General features: G+C 41.5%; 1 protein-coding gene across 1 annotated transcript in view; it reads right to left on the reverse strand.

Annotated features, from left to right (window-relative positions):
- The window catches only part of KCNH5 (potassium voltage-gated channel subfamily H member 5), a 166214-nt gene that overhangs the window by 116464 nt on the left and 33391 nt on the right, over window positions 1-16359 (reverse strand). The window contains exons 5-6 of the mRNA XM_017807645.1: window positions 9523-9638; window positions 5573-5965 (exon numbers count right to left, since the gene is read on the reverse strand). Coding sequence (XP_017663134.1) covers window positions 5573-5965; window positions 9523-9638 — 509 coding nt within the window. The remainder of the gene's footprint in view (window positions 1-5572; window positions 5966-9522; window positions 9639-16359) is intronic.

The raw sequence follows: 16359 nt of genomic DNA on the forward strand, positions 1-16359 counted from the left end.
CCCAACATCTGCTTCCCAGTAACATATATACCACAATAAAAAAGAAAAAAAAAAGGGGGGGGGGGAAGACCACTAGGACATATAATTGCAATTCAGTTTGCCATAATCCACGTGAGAGTGACACAGTCCGAGGCTACCAGGTTACCAGGTCACACCCACCTCGTGGGACAACCCTGCCTGCACTCCCACCACCCCCTACATTGACTCCAGCTCAGGTTCTCCCTTTCAGAAGTCGCCCTTCACATCATGAAGGCATTCTAATGTCTCCACAGGGGAACCTGCAGAAATATCCCAGGCCCTTGTGTAGCATTAAAATAGCTGGATAATTAATTAAAAAAAATTAACAGCTGATTACTTAATTAAACAGTGGCAGAACTTTAATAAAACCTTAGCTTGAATAAAAAAACAAAGAAAAGTGGTACAATTGTGCAAGTAACGGGTAATAGGGGGGAGTAAGTGACAGGTGTGAATATGGTTGACCATCTACATAATTTATGCCTACAGTGGATACATTTATATTTGGATACCATAGCCATGCCACTGTGTTGTTATATTGTGGTTTCTTGCACGCTACAACAGAATGACAGTATTCTTCATATTTAATTGTCTTCTGACTGCATAAAAGAGAGGAAAATGCCAGGTCCCAGGCTCAGTGCCTCTGTTGTGACATTGCTAGGAGTTTTCATCGTAGTTTAACACTTGGCTGCAGATTTAGTTCTGGGAATTATTTTGTCCAGGTAAGCCACCTAGATTTTAAAAAGGTAGCAAGCCAGGGACTGTATTTCAGAGCCAAAGCCACATTATTGAAACACATCAATTTATCTTCACCTTGCATATGCCACTCAGTCTGGGGCCCTTAAACCCTCCTTCAAATACCTCCTGAAAAGGGAATGTTTGCAGTAAAGTACTGAAATAGTGAATATGGCTACAGTAGCTGTATCAGCTTTTACTTGCTTTCAATTTACAGACATTGCTATTTTAGTTGCTATTAATTGCAGTGATACAAGGAAGTTTCTGCCACTGCTGAAATAGATCGATAATAATAATTAAAAGAAAATTACAACTACAAGAACCCTATGCCATAATACGCCCTGCAAAGATCACTGAATTTTAAAGGCCACTGGGTCATGCAGTCTTAAATTATTAAACAATAGACAGAGAACTTTGGGTTTAGGTCATTTAGATTTCTGTAACTTTCGCTTCCAGCCATTGGCTCACAAAACTAATTTTTGTAGAAAGGATGATCTTTTATGCAACTCATTTGAAAACCATCTATTTGGTTATTTGTATGTACCACCCTGACTTCTTGTTCCATTCTTCATAGCATGTGACATGTCATTTTACAACCACATTTCCAAAAGAGGTGAGAACAAGCTTTTAGGTTTTGTTTCGTGACAAACTCAGAAACTCATAAATCTCAGTAAAAATTCAGGGAGAAAACAAAAACAAAAACACAAAACAAAACAAAATTATATTCTTCCATATAGTAAAAGAGGCTTTTTCAGCTGAATTTAATACCTTATTTGTGAAAACATTTTCCATTTGGCCAAAAGCTTGTCCATCCACCTAATGTGGGGAATATTTACCTAATATACTTATTCACAGAAGCTCAAAAGCAGTGCTCAGCAGCACTGTATCAGTGTGTCTGTACCTGAGTGAGGGTACCTGAGGTCCTTCCAGCTCCAGGAACTCTCCCAGTTGCATGGCTCCATGTGAGGACAAGAGCCAAACACCTACACAACATGCTGGTTTCCTGGGATGCAAATTGATGTATTTGGTCCCAAAGGGAGTTGTAGCATGGTTTGACCATATCTGGTCAGCATCCTCAGGCACGCTGTAAACTCATTTGCTGGCAATTTCAGCACAATGGAATTCTGGTAATTGTGACTTATATGGAAAAAATGGCTTTTGGCAGCCCAGACTGACATGGGACCAAAATCTTTGGATCCAAACACCGCTATCAAAACCCATTACTCCAAAATTTTGTGTCTTTTTTTTCTTTTTTTTTTCTTCAGTAAAAAAGAGACAGACAGACATTTTTGGATTAAATATGAAGTTTCAGAGAAGTCTTTTATTTAAAAAGAAATAAAAACCAGCCTAGTTTCAGAGCTTCTGGGCACACACTCTGCATTCTGGTTCATACCTTGAAAATTGGCTGGATTCCTCAGTCTGTGTTATAGTGTCCCCTCTCACACTTCTGTATAAGAAAGGTTTTCTGTATGGCTTTGTTTTAGCCAGAATGTATTTCAGTGCAAGTAATGCTTCCCAATCGGAAAAGATTTCATGCATTTTTCTGATTTCTAGGACTACCATCCTACCAATTCTACCAAATAAAGTAAGTATCCCACTAAGGATTCCATTTTCCCTCTCTTAGCTCATTTTTCTCCAGTCTATTTTACCTTGTTCTCCTACCCTTTCAATAGTACTACTAAAGCCACTTAATTCCTCGTCCATCACATCAACTTAGATCACTCTATGCCGTGGAAGGTATCTGTCATTATCCTATCTTTCCCCCTCCTTGTCACACATCCCAATCCCCCTGAGCAGACTAACAGCCTGGCTTTGTAACTCCAGGCATGGAAACCTACACCTCTAATTCTGCCTCAAATCATCTTAATACCCACCATTTCTCAATTTGTGTGCCATAATCCTTTCCATCAAATCCTCCTACCAAGCCTCTACATCCACTGAACAACAAAATAACTTTGATTTGCAGTCATATTTGCCTCAGGTGGGAATTTCACAAGAATCCAGCCTTGACCTAACATTGTCCATGATGGAAATGACACTATGATGGAAATGACACCATTTCTTATTCAGAACAAGACTGGCTGAATTTGAACAGCTACAACCCTCGGTAAAAAAGTACACATTTCCTTTTTTCAAACTCTATTTTTTTTAATCTTTGATTTTTTTTCTCCTTAATTTTGGCATTATAAATAGCACTCTGGTGCTTAAGGCATCTTAATCCACTTCAAGCACCTGTATCACACAGAGCAGTCTGCAACAGAGAGACACAAACCCAAACTTCCTCGGCCATATCCTTCCTTATGAGAGATCTGCCCATAGGGAGGAAGAGAAACCCCCTGCAATAGTATTCCCCCCTTTTCATCTAGTCCCTTAACAACTAGAAGAAAATGAATTTGATGCTTTATGTGGAAAAATGAAGGATGGAGGTGGGACAAACTAGGGAAACTTGGAAAGTCACCTTTCACTCTCTGGCTTTTAGGGCTATTCACTCTGATTTGGGTCCATCCCTCACCACTGCACCAAGAACTCAAAGCACCAAGACCTGCCACCAAGGTCTTTACTGCTAAGTTCTGATTTTCTGTAACTTTATCTGAAATGCCACAATCACTGACTTGAATGCTACAAATATCCTTACCAACACACAGGGCCAAGATATAGAGCTAAAACCTATCAAAATCAAGACCTAAAAGAATTCTCTCTCCTACCTGCTTTAAGAAGGAAACACTCAGCTTCTAATGAGAAACTCTCCTTTTAATCAGAGCATCTCTTCCAAATTAAGATTATGAATTTCCTTATTCTTTACCTATGAACAGTGTATGAACATGCTGCTGCTGGGGGGCCAAAAAGCTAAATCCCAGACAAGAAGTACCAGTTAAAATGTATGTTAAAAACCAAATGAAAGTAAAGAGCATTAATAACTACAACCATCCAGAACACACCAACCAGCTCAAAGCTCTTAAATATCACAAATGAAGAACTATCACCAAAAAATAATAATAAAAAAAACTCCCTTGGAAGACAGAGAAAAGGAGAAATGTTGACCCAAGGATGAAAGATTGACTGTTTACATACCTGTTTCAAAATCAATTCTTTTCAGGCACTAGGGAAAACTGGAGTTGGTGGGGTTTGAAATCAAGTACATAAGCAGTTAAAAGCCAATGTCTGCTGGAGGCTCCAAAGCCATAACACACCATTTCAGGACATGCAAATGTTATTCTTGGTTCTCTTATTAAAAAGTAGTTAATATCTCATTTGTTTTAAGGCAGGTGACAGCAGCTCCAGGATCACTGGAGATCATGATATCTTGCTATTGTTATTATATTTTGGTTCAAGTTTGCCACTTTAAGTGTCTCAATTATAATGCACTATGCCAGTGATTCTCTTCCCTGTCACAAATATTGCAGATGATTTATTTCCCATTTATATGTTAGAGGAAGAGGTTAAGCTCATCATTTAAATATGTATTGTTTGGGCATAGAAATTTTCTCTTTGTTTTACAAATCAAAACACAAAAACTAGAGATAATGCTGCATTTCTATAAAAATCAGGTTCTTCTGAGCCTGAAATCGGTTATCTTAAAAATCTGTATTATCTTTACAACCTTTATAATACCACCTTCTTACACAGCCTGACTGTACAACCTGCTTTCAGATGGGCAGCCCTCATATGATCTTGAATTTAAGCTGCAAGTATTATCACTTCTGTCATATTCGCTATAAATAAAATGGAACAATGTCAAAAGATGGTACTCAGCACAGAGACAGGAATGGAATTTTAAAGGAGCTCTACAAATTTGCAGCAAATTCTGCACTAAAAAATAAGAATGTAGATTTTATATAGTGAGGATATATAACTGCAGAATTTGAGAATTATAAAAACAAACAAACAAAACACTAAACGATGTTCTGAGAAAAAACTATTACAATGTGAAAAAATTATCAGTGGCTTTTTCATCTGTTTATGGCCCTAAAGATAAAAGGCTCTAGAGAAAAATTAAAACAAGTCCTAATGCCATTATAGTTGCATTTTAATAATGAATTTCTCTACACTGAGTCGTGCATGCATTATTTGTCGTAGTTATTGCTTGTGTTCTCTATTAGCTCAGGCTGCAAGCTCGATTTCATAAATGTTAACACATTTAGCAGTTAAAAAGCTCTAATTCAGCATCCATTTAAGATATTTATGTTTTCTCTCCTCAAACAGTTTCTAAAATTCCAGCAGTAGCTGAAAAACTGTTTAAAAAAAAACCAATAAAAACCAAACCAGAAATGCATCTACCTCCCAGCCAGACATTTAAAGTGAAATCAAATAAAAAAAAAAAAATTACAGCCTGGTTCAAATTAATCCTAGGGCAGGATTTAAAAAATGCTCATTCAGAGCCATTCTCTGCTTTTGTATAAGTCAGTGGCAAATTTGCCACCAGCTTCAGCCAGAGCAGACACAGAATTGTAATTATTTACATCAAGCCCTGCAATGTAGCCAATCAAGAACTGCTGGGTACGAGCTGAAAAGGAAGCTGTGACAGGGGACATCCCAACTGGTCCAGCCCATTTTGATATGGACTTGCACCAATGCTTTTGGATGACAAGCAAGCAATTCTAAACCCCATAGCATTAAACACCCACACATGGTACTGAAATCATAAGACACCTCTTCTCCAACACAGGAATGTCTTGTAGGTAAAGCCCAGCAGCTTAAGGCCGTCCCCACGTATTTGCACAGAGCATGAGTTGCCTCTTATTGCTGTCAGCTGCCTGGGAACATGCTTCTAAATTAATCCCTAATTAAAATAATCCTTTTGAGACACACTAAAATTACTTACCTCATCCACATTCTCAAAGGCATTGATGATGTCATATGGTAAACAGGACAGAAGATCAATCACAAACCACGTTTTCAGGTAGTTCATCCGTATGAGTTTGGGATCAGATATAACCTCTCCACCAGGGCCAACAAAGGTCGTATGAAAGTTCAAAACAATGTCAACCAGAAAAATAACATCCACTACACTGTCCAGCACGAGCCAGGCAATGTTGTTCTGTTTTGTCTTGAAGGACACGTTATATGGAACCATAATTGCTGTGTAGAAGGTTAGAATTAAGATGACCCAGTCCCAAGTGGTCTTAAAAGCACAATAGTGTAGTATAATGTGTGGTGGAGTCTTTGGAGCTTCTTGCTTGTACTGAGGAAGAATATCAGATCCCAGCTGGAGAACCTGTAAAAGACAGAGAAGCAAATGCTACTGTTTTCAACAAATATGATCCAATAAGGGGTCTTATGGATTTCTGTAAGGAGCAGAACAAAGATGGGACTGTGTTTGTTGGACACTGCAAGTCAACCCACAGTTTTCAAATTATCTGATTTATTTAGAATCTGTGGAGGCAACCATCACTCAATGAATAGGAGCAGCACGGCATCTAAGGATACTCCTGCAAAAAAGGAGGTCTCTGCAGATGCACTGAGGGGAAACCATGCCAACAGCAAGGGAAGAGAGGTTCCACAGACAGGTTGTGGGTACTGCCACACCAGGTTGAGCTCTGCAGCTATGAACATAGAATCATAGAACAGTTAAGGTTGGAAGGGACCTTAAAGATCATCTATCTCCAACCAGGGAATTTTCCACTAGAGCAGGCTGCTCCAAGGCCCATTCATCTGGTCTTGAACACTTTCAGGGATGGAGCATCTACAACTTCTCTGGGCAACCTTTTCGACTGCCTCACCACCCTCACAGTAAAGAATTTCTTCCTAACACTTAATCTAAACATGAGCACTCATATTTGGAAGCATTACAAGACTAATTCCTTGTGCCTGACCTCTTTTTTAAACCACTGTTGAGCCAGAGCAACACCCTATCAAAGGTGAACCAGACTCCAGCCTTGCTGGTTGACCTCCTAAAATGAAGCACTGTGTGCACAACTTCTGCCCTAACACCCTGGTGGCAATATCATGCTTCCTTCTTATTTTCTTCAAAAAGTTGCTGTTCTTACAAGCTCAATATCACTAGAGGGTTCTCTTTTATTTCCTGTAATTACTTCTCATTTTTTGCGCAGGACTATAATCTCCTGTATGCTCACTGTTGGAAAATGTGGAACTGGAAATACTGCAAAGGAACCAAGCCAAATTCACTTAAGACATTCCTCCCAGTTAATCTAATTACCGCTTATCTCAGTCCAACACAAGAAACAAAAGCACAAAGGAATGCACACGTGGCAATATATTGCTCTGACAACTGAAAGATCCACGTGTATTTTGGAACTAATAACACCTTTTACATTTGTGGATCTCAAGTCTCTATGGGATAAAATAAATAATTACGGCAACTTTAAAACTCTTTTCAGCCCTACACCTGTCCCACATTGGAGCTGATGCACTGTATCTCCAGGGAGAGCTGGATTGCAAACAGCAGTCTCATATGTGTAAAACTGATAAACCCCTGGATGCTTCCTTGATGAAGAGGAGTAAATGGCTCTGAATAAACTGCACAACAGCTAAGAATATGAACTCAAGTACCACAGATGCAGATTCTTCATTAATTCTTTGCAGTCTTGTTTTTTAGATGTTTCTAAGAGAGAGCTGTTCCTGAAAACAGACAGTAAAAGTCTGGCTGTGCTGAAAATCTGTTCTTCAGAAATCACCAAGGAGCAACAAGAGCAGCCTCTCTCATACTTTGCCAGGGGATGTGGCTTCCCAACATGTCTCATCTGGGCCAATGTCAGGCTGCACCCTGAAGGGTTGCAAACCTGCTTCTGCCTACCTGTTCCCACCCTCCTTAAGGGTCATATTTAGCAATCAGGATCTGTGAGGAAAGTCAGTTAAGCTGATACAACGAAAAACTAACTTGTTACATTAGTTAGCCATTTGTTTTCTACAGGGTCAGTTGAATTGCATAAATTTACCCCGTGGCCAGAAAAGCACTAGACCCACTACCCAGAGGCAGCAGTGAGAGTGCAGCAGAGCCCCCCAGGAACCCATGGCTGCTCCCTTTGCCAACACCAGCTCTACTGTAGCACAAAGCCATGTGTGGAACTCCAGCTGAAAGGCAACACACACCAAGCAGTGTAGTCCCATTGCCACTTGTCAGAGACTCTCACAGATGCCAAATCCCTGGTGAGACCCATAAAAATATCAGCCTCCAGGTGTCCCCTCCCCAGGGACTAGAGGAAAGATTCACTAACAGCACTTCTACATTCCTATAACCACCCAACGGGCAAAGCTGGCCACTGTGGCACACTGAACTCGCTGGGGGATCCATGGGTTTTCCCCTGGAATTAAAGCAATGATCAATACAGCCATTTTTTCAAAGCAGCCTTTGTGAAAATCCATGAAACTTCTTTCAAAGCCAAAATTTTCCCCTACACATAACACACCATTTTGGCTTTGCCTCATAATCTGTTTTTTATCTCCACTTATCTCTTTGGACTCATCAGCGTTCAACACTTCGATGATAAATCAGCACTGGGACTTCTTTCCTTGGTTTCTCCAGACCTATTTGTTCCCTGCCTTGTTCACTGGGGCAGGAGCTGGAAACATCCTCACCATAGCTGGAATAATAAGCTACTTAGGGCTCAAGCCGAATGCGATTAACATATGCTTGATAGTTCCCTGTGCCTCTGGTGGTGGAGTGCTTAGGAGTTCCCATGATACTGTAAAAGCATAATTATTATTCTTAACATAATATCATGCTGAGTTTGACATGGTGAGTGGGTGGCAAGTGGCTGTGGAGACCACTGAACTATAATGATTATTTCTTTCATGCTGCATGAATTTTTAATTTTAAATCACTAAAGAATACACAATATCTTGTTAGTCAGCTGCATTCACCACAGACTCTCTGAATTATTCCTGTGTATAGCTAATGAAAGTGGCTGATAACTGTTAAGCCTGATAAAGGGGAGCATTATGCTCTGCAAGGGGTGAGCTATGGAGATAATGCTCCTCTTCAAATTTGAGTTGTTATTATCAAAGTTCACTAAAACCAGAAAGGGAATGAAAAAACCCATAAAAATATTTAAAGCAGCAACCAGTTCTCAGCATCAAACAAAGGACAAACTCTCTGGCACAAGTTGACTAGGGCTGTAATTTTCAGCAGCCCATATATTTTGACCATATATTTTTGACCCATTTATTTTTCATTACCAACGGACATGAAGATGAAAGCAGTACCTCTGTTTCATCAGTTAACCTGAAGGTATTCACTTGTTGCACCATCTGCACTGTTAAGGAGATGTTTGCAACCTGCCAAAGAGGTTCATTCATCAGTTCTGAAGACAAAAGTGATGAGCAAAATACTGCAGGAATGACTTCGCAAGAAAGTCGAGACTGGGGTATATACACAGCCCATGTGCCTGTACAACCCCAGGGACACAGACAAGGATGCTTCCAGAGAGGTTTCTCTACCAATCCCATGTCCCTGGGAGAGTAAGCAACCATCCATGGGACTCAAGGACATCAAGCCTGGTTCCACATGGAGGAGCACACTGTGCACCCAAAGTTATGGAACAACCAGAAAACGGAGGATTGCATGCACAGAAACAGTTGATGTAAGTAAAAGCGACCCATGGAGAATGTTTTTGTGACCTGTCCCAGAAACGTGGCCTTGGCACGTCATGGTGCTTTAGGATGAGTAGAGGAGAGGCTGAAAAAACCAGTGTCGGGAAATATTTCCCTCTAAAAATATTATTTATCAATGGGAATTAGGATGGGGGTTTCCCCCCCACCCCCCAGTCTCTTCCTGCCTTAGGAAGGGAGCAGGCTGGTGTCCGTCCCACTTACTTCGGCTAAGCGGGAGTGCTTGTGCACCACCTCGGCCTTGTTCATGGGGGTCAGCTGCTGCAGCACACTCCGGCTGTTCGTCAGGGCCCGCGTCAGCCGAGCAAACTTGGTCCAACCTGCGGGAAAGAGGGAAATCACGTCACAAGTACTCAGACCTCACTCATCGCTAGTAAATCTCCTTTGCGTTCGCTGATATTTAAGTCTCGGACTTGACCGGTTTTGCTACATTGCTGCACGGAGCAGCCCCAGGCTCTGGGCTTGGAGATCTTGACAAAGAGGAAAAATACTGCTCCTTCCAGGCAACCACGGGTGAATGTGAGTGAAATCACAACGTGCTTTACTCTGCCTGCTAGAGACATTATATTTAGAGGGATCACATCGTGCTTTCAGTCTTCTGGGCACTTTGCTGCTGAAATCTAACTCTCAGCCACTGAAGTTAATGCAAACGCTTTCCAGGTCGGCAAATCCTGCTGAAGGAAAATCCTTCCCAGCTATGGAAAGGTTCCTGCTAATTCAGGACCGCTGGAGCAGCCCCAAAAGTCTGATTCTTAAGTCTTTACTGTTTCTTGCCCCAGCTAAAATTCAGGGACAAAAATAAAACTTAGGAAAAAATAATAATAATAATTCAGGACTGCACCAGCAGAAATGCTTCAGATGAAAACAAAAGGAATCATTAAGCCTTTAAAGACAGATTAGGAACTCGATTTTAAATGGCATTAAGAAATACATTTAGCCATTATACTGATGATAAACAGCTGCTTTGAGCAGCTTGTGATCCACATACTGGGCTGTCCCTGGGGAATTTTTTTCTGCAGCATTCAGCAAGGAGCAGAGTTTGTTACTGACAGCAGCACCAACCCAGGAATGTTTCATCAAGTCAGTCCTGCTGGAAAAACACCCTAACGTGACAACTGGCGTGCATGTGTCAATGGATGGAGTAGATGGGTGGTAGCAAGGAACAGGCACGGGTTTAAGCAGTGTAGCACCTCAATGTTAAGCAGGAAAATTGAAAATCGGGTATATGCAGGAAGGAAAAATCCCCCCAAGGACATTGAAGGAGATGCTCAACATTCAGTTTAGCCAGGTGTAACAACTTTTTTTTTTAACAGAGGGGTGTGGATAAAATACCAAAGAAGTTATAGATAGGAAATGGCTTCAGGAGAAGGTTTTAATTTTATTTAACTTGAATGTTGACTAGGTGAAAATTGGGGGAAATATTAATATCTGAGAAAGGAAACACAACATTTCTGTCTTAGCTAGGTTTAGTTTTAAATGCTTCCTGTCTGATAGAAGTCAGAGACTTGGAAAGTTAAGGGAAGCCCAGGGGTAGATAAAATAAAGAGCAGGGAACAGAGAAGACAATAAAACTTCAGGAAGAAAAATAATGTACAATTTGACTTTGTCCTTTACCACACAGATATCACATTCACGCAAATGTAAATCCATTGTTCATCATTTAGCAATTAGAACAGCCCAAAATATCATGGTATGCCACCAGCACAGCACAAACATTTGTGTCTGGCTATTTATATACGACCTCCAAAATGCACATAAAAAATTCACTGGGAAAAGGTAAAAAATAGAAGCATTTTATTAACTTTTGAAATGCAAACTTTAAATGTGAGCTTTGAGTATGCCTCATGCTTGTGCAGCTTACAGGGATATTCAATTAGGAATATGCACTTTCTGTATTAAACAAGGTCAAGGGAGACTACAGTGATCTGAGTATGAACTATTAATTTCTAGAAGAAATTCTTGTGCTTTTCTTTTTGCTAATTGTCTATAAAACTGCTACAAGCTTTAAGACAGAAGTCAGAACTGTTCTTCATCTTTCTTAACCAGCAATTTCAAAGAGCAAGCGAGCATGGTAACCGCATTGTGACAGCTCTGCCCTAACTCTGCCCAATTTCTAGTAATTGCTGGAGGTCACGGTGCACCCAGGTGATTTCTTTTGGCACTTTGCAATCACACAGCAAGAACCAGAAAAAAAGAGCAGCTCTCCTATGGGAAGGTGTTCACCCATTTCCCTGGGTAGGTACTTATACACACATGCACACACAATCACTGTCCTCTTCCCCTGGAAAGACACCTCCCTGTGGTCCATAAGGACAAATTTGGGCCAGTCCCCAAGCTTCAGTCTGTCATCCTGCTTCACAGAGTTGATATGAGAGTGATGGAAAAATGCTCAGCAAAGCCAAAACCACCACAGACAAACGGCTGGATACAGTCCCAATTTGTCACATCTCAGTGTTGTCAGCTACTCCAGCTCTTGACAGGAACCTCATGATGTTCAGCAAGGAAAAGTGCAAAGCCTTGTACCTAAGGAGGTACAAATCCATGCACCAGTATATGCTGGGGGACACATACATGGAAAGTGGTTTGACAGAAAAGGACCTGTAGGACCTGGGGAACCAGATTGAACATGTCTGTGCTGGAAAAAAAGAGAGCAGTATCCTTGGCTGAATTAGACAAAATACTGCCAGCAGGTCAAGGAAGGTGATTCTTCCCTTTTACTCAGCAGTGGTGAGGCCAGTACCTGCAGTCCTGTGTCCGGCTGTGGGCTCCCCAGTACAAGAGAGACATGAACATACTGAAGAGAGTCCAACCAAGGGCCACAAAGATGATTAAGGGACTGGAGCATTTCTTATCTGAGGAAGGGCTGAGAGAGCTGGGACTGTTCAGCTTGAAGAAGGCTTGGGGGGGCAGATCTTACTGAAGTGTACACATATCTGATAGGAGGGTGCAAAGAGGATGGAGCCAGGCCCAGTGGTACCCAGTGACAGGGCCAGAAACAATGGGCACAAAATGAAGCACAAGAGGTTCTGCCTGAACACCAGGAAAACACTGTTTTACTGTGAGGATGACAGCACACAAGTCACACACAAGTCACTTGAGCACTAGCACAAGTTGCCCAGAGATGTTGTGGAGTCTTCATCCTTGGAGATATTCAAAAACTGTATGGACACGGCCCTGGGCAACTGGTCCTGCTTGAGCAGAGGTTTAGACAAGATGACTTCCAGAGATCCCTTCCAACCTCAACCATTCTGTGATTCTGTGATGTTCCTGACAGCTGATGGTTAAAGATTCAAGGTTACTTACTGACTTTACCTTACTTTACTTATGAAGGTGTAGGGCATTGATCTGTGCAGTGATTAATAAGGATTTGGAGAAGAGTTGGGGGCTGGCAATGATAGGAGGTGGCTTCATGTACTCTCTAGAAATCCTTTTCCATGGTGCTTTGCAGGCTGAGAGATACCACTCACAAAAATATGGGTTTTAAAATGCATCTCTTCTTATAAAAGCAAAACTGGTAAGAAATCCCTTGTCACTGTTTTAGGTAAGAAAAGCATCTGTCCTGCATTAACCACAAATACAGAATGCACGGGGAAGATAGGGAAAACAGAGCTGGAGCAGTAAGATGCAAACCAAACAACAGCAATCATTTTGCTGTAAAAATAAAAGAAACGAAAAATTATGATTTTTCTAAATCCCCCCTTACCACTTCAGTGAGATCATCAGCGTCAGGTGAAAGAAAGAAGCCACACATTTTAGCATTCAAGGTTACCACTCTGCTCATCTGGTCTGATCTCTTCTTTTCATAGGACAAACCATTTCATCGTGTCCTTTCTCCGCCAAGACCAAAGCTTTGCTTTGTGCCAGGGCAGACCTTTTGCAAAAGCCCTTCCAGCCTCATTTAGAGACTTCACATTTTCACACTTCTTTCAGCCCTGTGAAGCCCATGATTCTGGATGTTAGAAGCACAGGATACACTAAAATGACTTTTTTTCCAATTCAGCACAAAGTCCAGCATTATTTTACCTGCTCCAATCTATATCTACCCATCTGCAATAGTCTGACAAAAAAGTGCCCAGTTCTTTTGTTTCCTATTTACGACCCAAGAGAACAAAAAACGTAGCAGCAAGATGCTGGGGTACGAGTGGGAAGGTGAAAATGTATACAGGCTGCCTCGGGTCTGAAATAATCTGTACAGGGCACATTTCTCCGTTTCTTGACCTTGTTGTAGACTGGATAAGTTCAGAATTATATTTAAAACCAATGTGTATGTTTAAATAGACCAGGGAAAATTTGCATAGCTGCCTACTGCTGTCAGTGTTTCTTCAAACGATTCTCTCCTTTCTTTTCCTCTATAGAGAGAGACTTGAAAAGAATGATAATTTTATCTCCTGTATTAGTGACCGCCTGTCCTCGCAGATATTTTCAGTCTGGAAGAAGTAAAGGAGCTGCACAAATAGCAGGTGTAAGGCGGGGGGGAACCTACTCGTGAGAAAAAGCAACACTTCTGATGCTCTCTTCAGCTGGGCTGGATTGTGTCTCTCTTCCATAGCACCACTTGAAAAATAACACCCTGAACCTGCACCATTGCTCTCAGATTCTTGGGAAAAAAAGCAACATCATCAGATCACACACCAGATCAGGCCAGCAGCTGCTCCTCCTTACAAGAAGTTAAACTGGGTATTTCAGACAAAAATGTTAACTACCTCAAATGGAAAATTCTGGAATAGCATACACATACAATGATTGTTTCCTCTGGTTCTCCTTAATTATTTTCCTTTTTGTGGACAAAACAAGAAGCATCTGTACCCCTGCTTTAAACAAAACCCTCATGATCTGCATTCATTCTCATGATCCAAAACAAGGGTCTCTTAAACAGGAGCCTAGCAAAATATTTCCCTGTTCCTGTCCATTACTCAGAACAAAACTCCTGCATTCTCAATAAACTGAATATGAAGATTTAACAAGCCCATAGAGTTAACAGAACAGAACATGAAGAAGGCCACCACGCTGATAGACATGGACTAAGCTATTCTCTGCCTTGGCCCAGCTGTAATGCTGCCCTGCCAAGCCTGCAACTTTCTTCTTCCTCCATGCAATTTAGACACAATTAAACATTTTACAACCACAAGATATTTTCCACGTCTCTTGCTCTAATTAGGACTGCCCTCTAACTGTGGGGCTAACTGAGCTGGAGGTGACTTGGTGGCATACTTTACACAGTGGCTGAGCCAAAGGCTTCTCTGAAGAGAAGAAAAAACAGGAGGACTAAATCAATTAAAAAAATAAATAGATATTTCTTTCAAATCTTAGATGCCATGACATGAGTTGAAGCTGTTAATATTGTGACAGGATGCCTGGGGGAGTGCAGGAGCACAGAAGGGAGGTAGGCAATAGTCAAGTGAAGCAGTCAGAGCACCCAAACACCTCCTCAGAGGAGGAAAAGCTTTCCACATGGGTCTTAGGTTCTCACTCAGCCACTCTCTAGATTCATACACCACTACAGAAATTACATGGTGCCTGAGGGGGAAACGGTATTTCCATGTCAGAACTTCATCCTATTGTCCCTTCACCATCAGCAAGTCCAAATTATCTTACTCACTACAGCATGTGCCTTTCCATCAGCTACTCCTCCAACAGGAGTAGTACTATGCTCACACAACTTTCTTCCTGAGATCCTGAATCCATCATTCTGTGTAACACTGGACAGCTGGGATGGGAACAGCTTTGTGGCAGCTGCTCTCCAAAAACCTCCCCTCCACCGCCGCACTTGCTGCTTTCTCTGTGTGCAGGGACCTTCTGACACTCACACTCCTGCACTGCCACAGGGACCTCTCTCTGTCCTTCTGGTTACCAACCTCCTTCCCATTAATACACCCTGCAGATCAATCCAGAACACAAACACCCCCATCCATCTCCAACACCCGCTCCTCATCTCTGCTGCCTCTCTGAGTAAGGAGAAATGTCCGCCAGGTCAAAGATGTTGTTGCAGTGTGTGGCAGGGCATTAAAAGAACCAGAGAATATATAAACACAGAAAGCTGTCCACAGAAAGTGCAGCACGGGAGGCTTCCCCAAGCAGAAGAGATGGTGGAAGGGATGGGACAGAATCACAGAATCATTTAGGTTTGAAAATACCTCTAAGACTCTTTCCTAAAAACTATCTTCAGATAAAATCTTTAAATCCCTCTGGTTCCTCCCAAGGTCACAAAACAGAGAATTGGTTAGACTTCACCCAAAACTGTGAGTCTTCTGAAAGTGCTCCCACAAATACCAAGGAGCAGGTCCTGTTGTGCATCACATAGGAACACTCCTGCCCAGAGGATGGGTCAGATCTGGGCAGTTCCCTCTGCTGGGAAAGTTTCTGCCTGGGCATGGGCTAGTGAGCAAAAAAGGACTTTGGCTCTTTTGGTCCACTATTGCTTAAGCCACTTTCCCTGAACAAACCTCAGCAGTCAACAGGCCTACCCACTGCCTTCACAGATAAAAGCAAATATTTTCAAACATAACTGTGTGCAAGTCGGAAAACTCTTCAAATTCTCACCATAATTTAATTAGGAGTTGAAAATTCACAGTCTCTCTGACAGGATTTGTGCACAGTTGCAAATACAGATCTAACTACCCAGCTAACAGCCACACTGAAAACAAAAGATTTAGCTCATAAAATATATTATGCTATTTTAAAGTTAAATTCTTACAACAGAGTTTATGAAGAGTTTAAAATCTCAAGGTGAGATGTTAATGTTCTTTATAGTGCACTTGCTCTGAAAAACCTAGACATGGCTAGTTCCCCCTAACAAAGCATTAGTGTAGCTCTACTGGCTTGCAATTAACCTTTTTGTCAAGGTTTGTCTGATCCTAAAAGAAATAATGATGGCTTTTAAATCAGTATAACAGGGAACTATCCCATACCTTCGGCTGCAGTGAAAACACTCAGGTTAAGAATTATATTCTGTGTGAAAAATAATTGCAGAGGGCAATTACAGCAGTGCTCATCTTGATTCCTGCCTGCAGGGGTGTAGGGAACACCCCCAGACCATGGAAA

Source organism: Lepidothrix coronata, unplaced genomic scaffold (assembly GCF_001604755.1).
Source record: "Lepidothrix coronata isolate B3197 unplaced genomic scaffold, Lepidothrix_coronata-1.0 Scaffold19, whole genome shotgun sequence".
Lineage (NCBI taxonomy): Eukaryota > Metazoa > Chordata > Aves > Passeriformes > Pipridae > Lepidothrix > Lepidothrix coronata.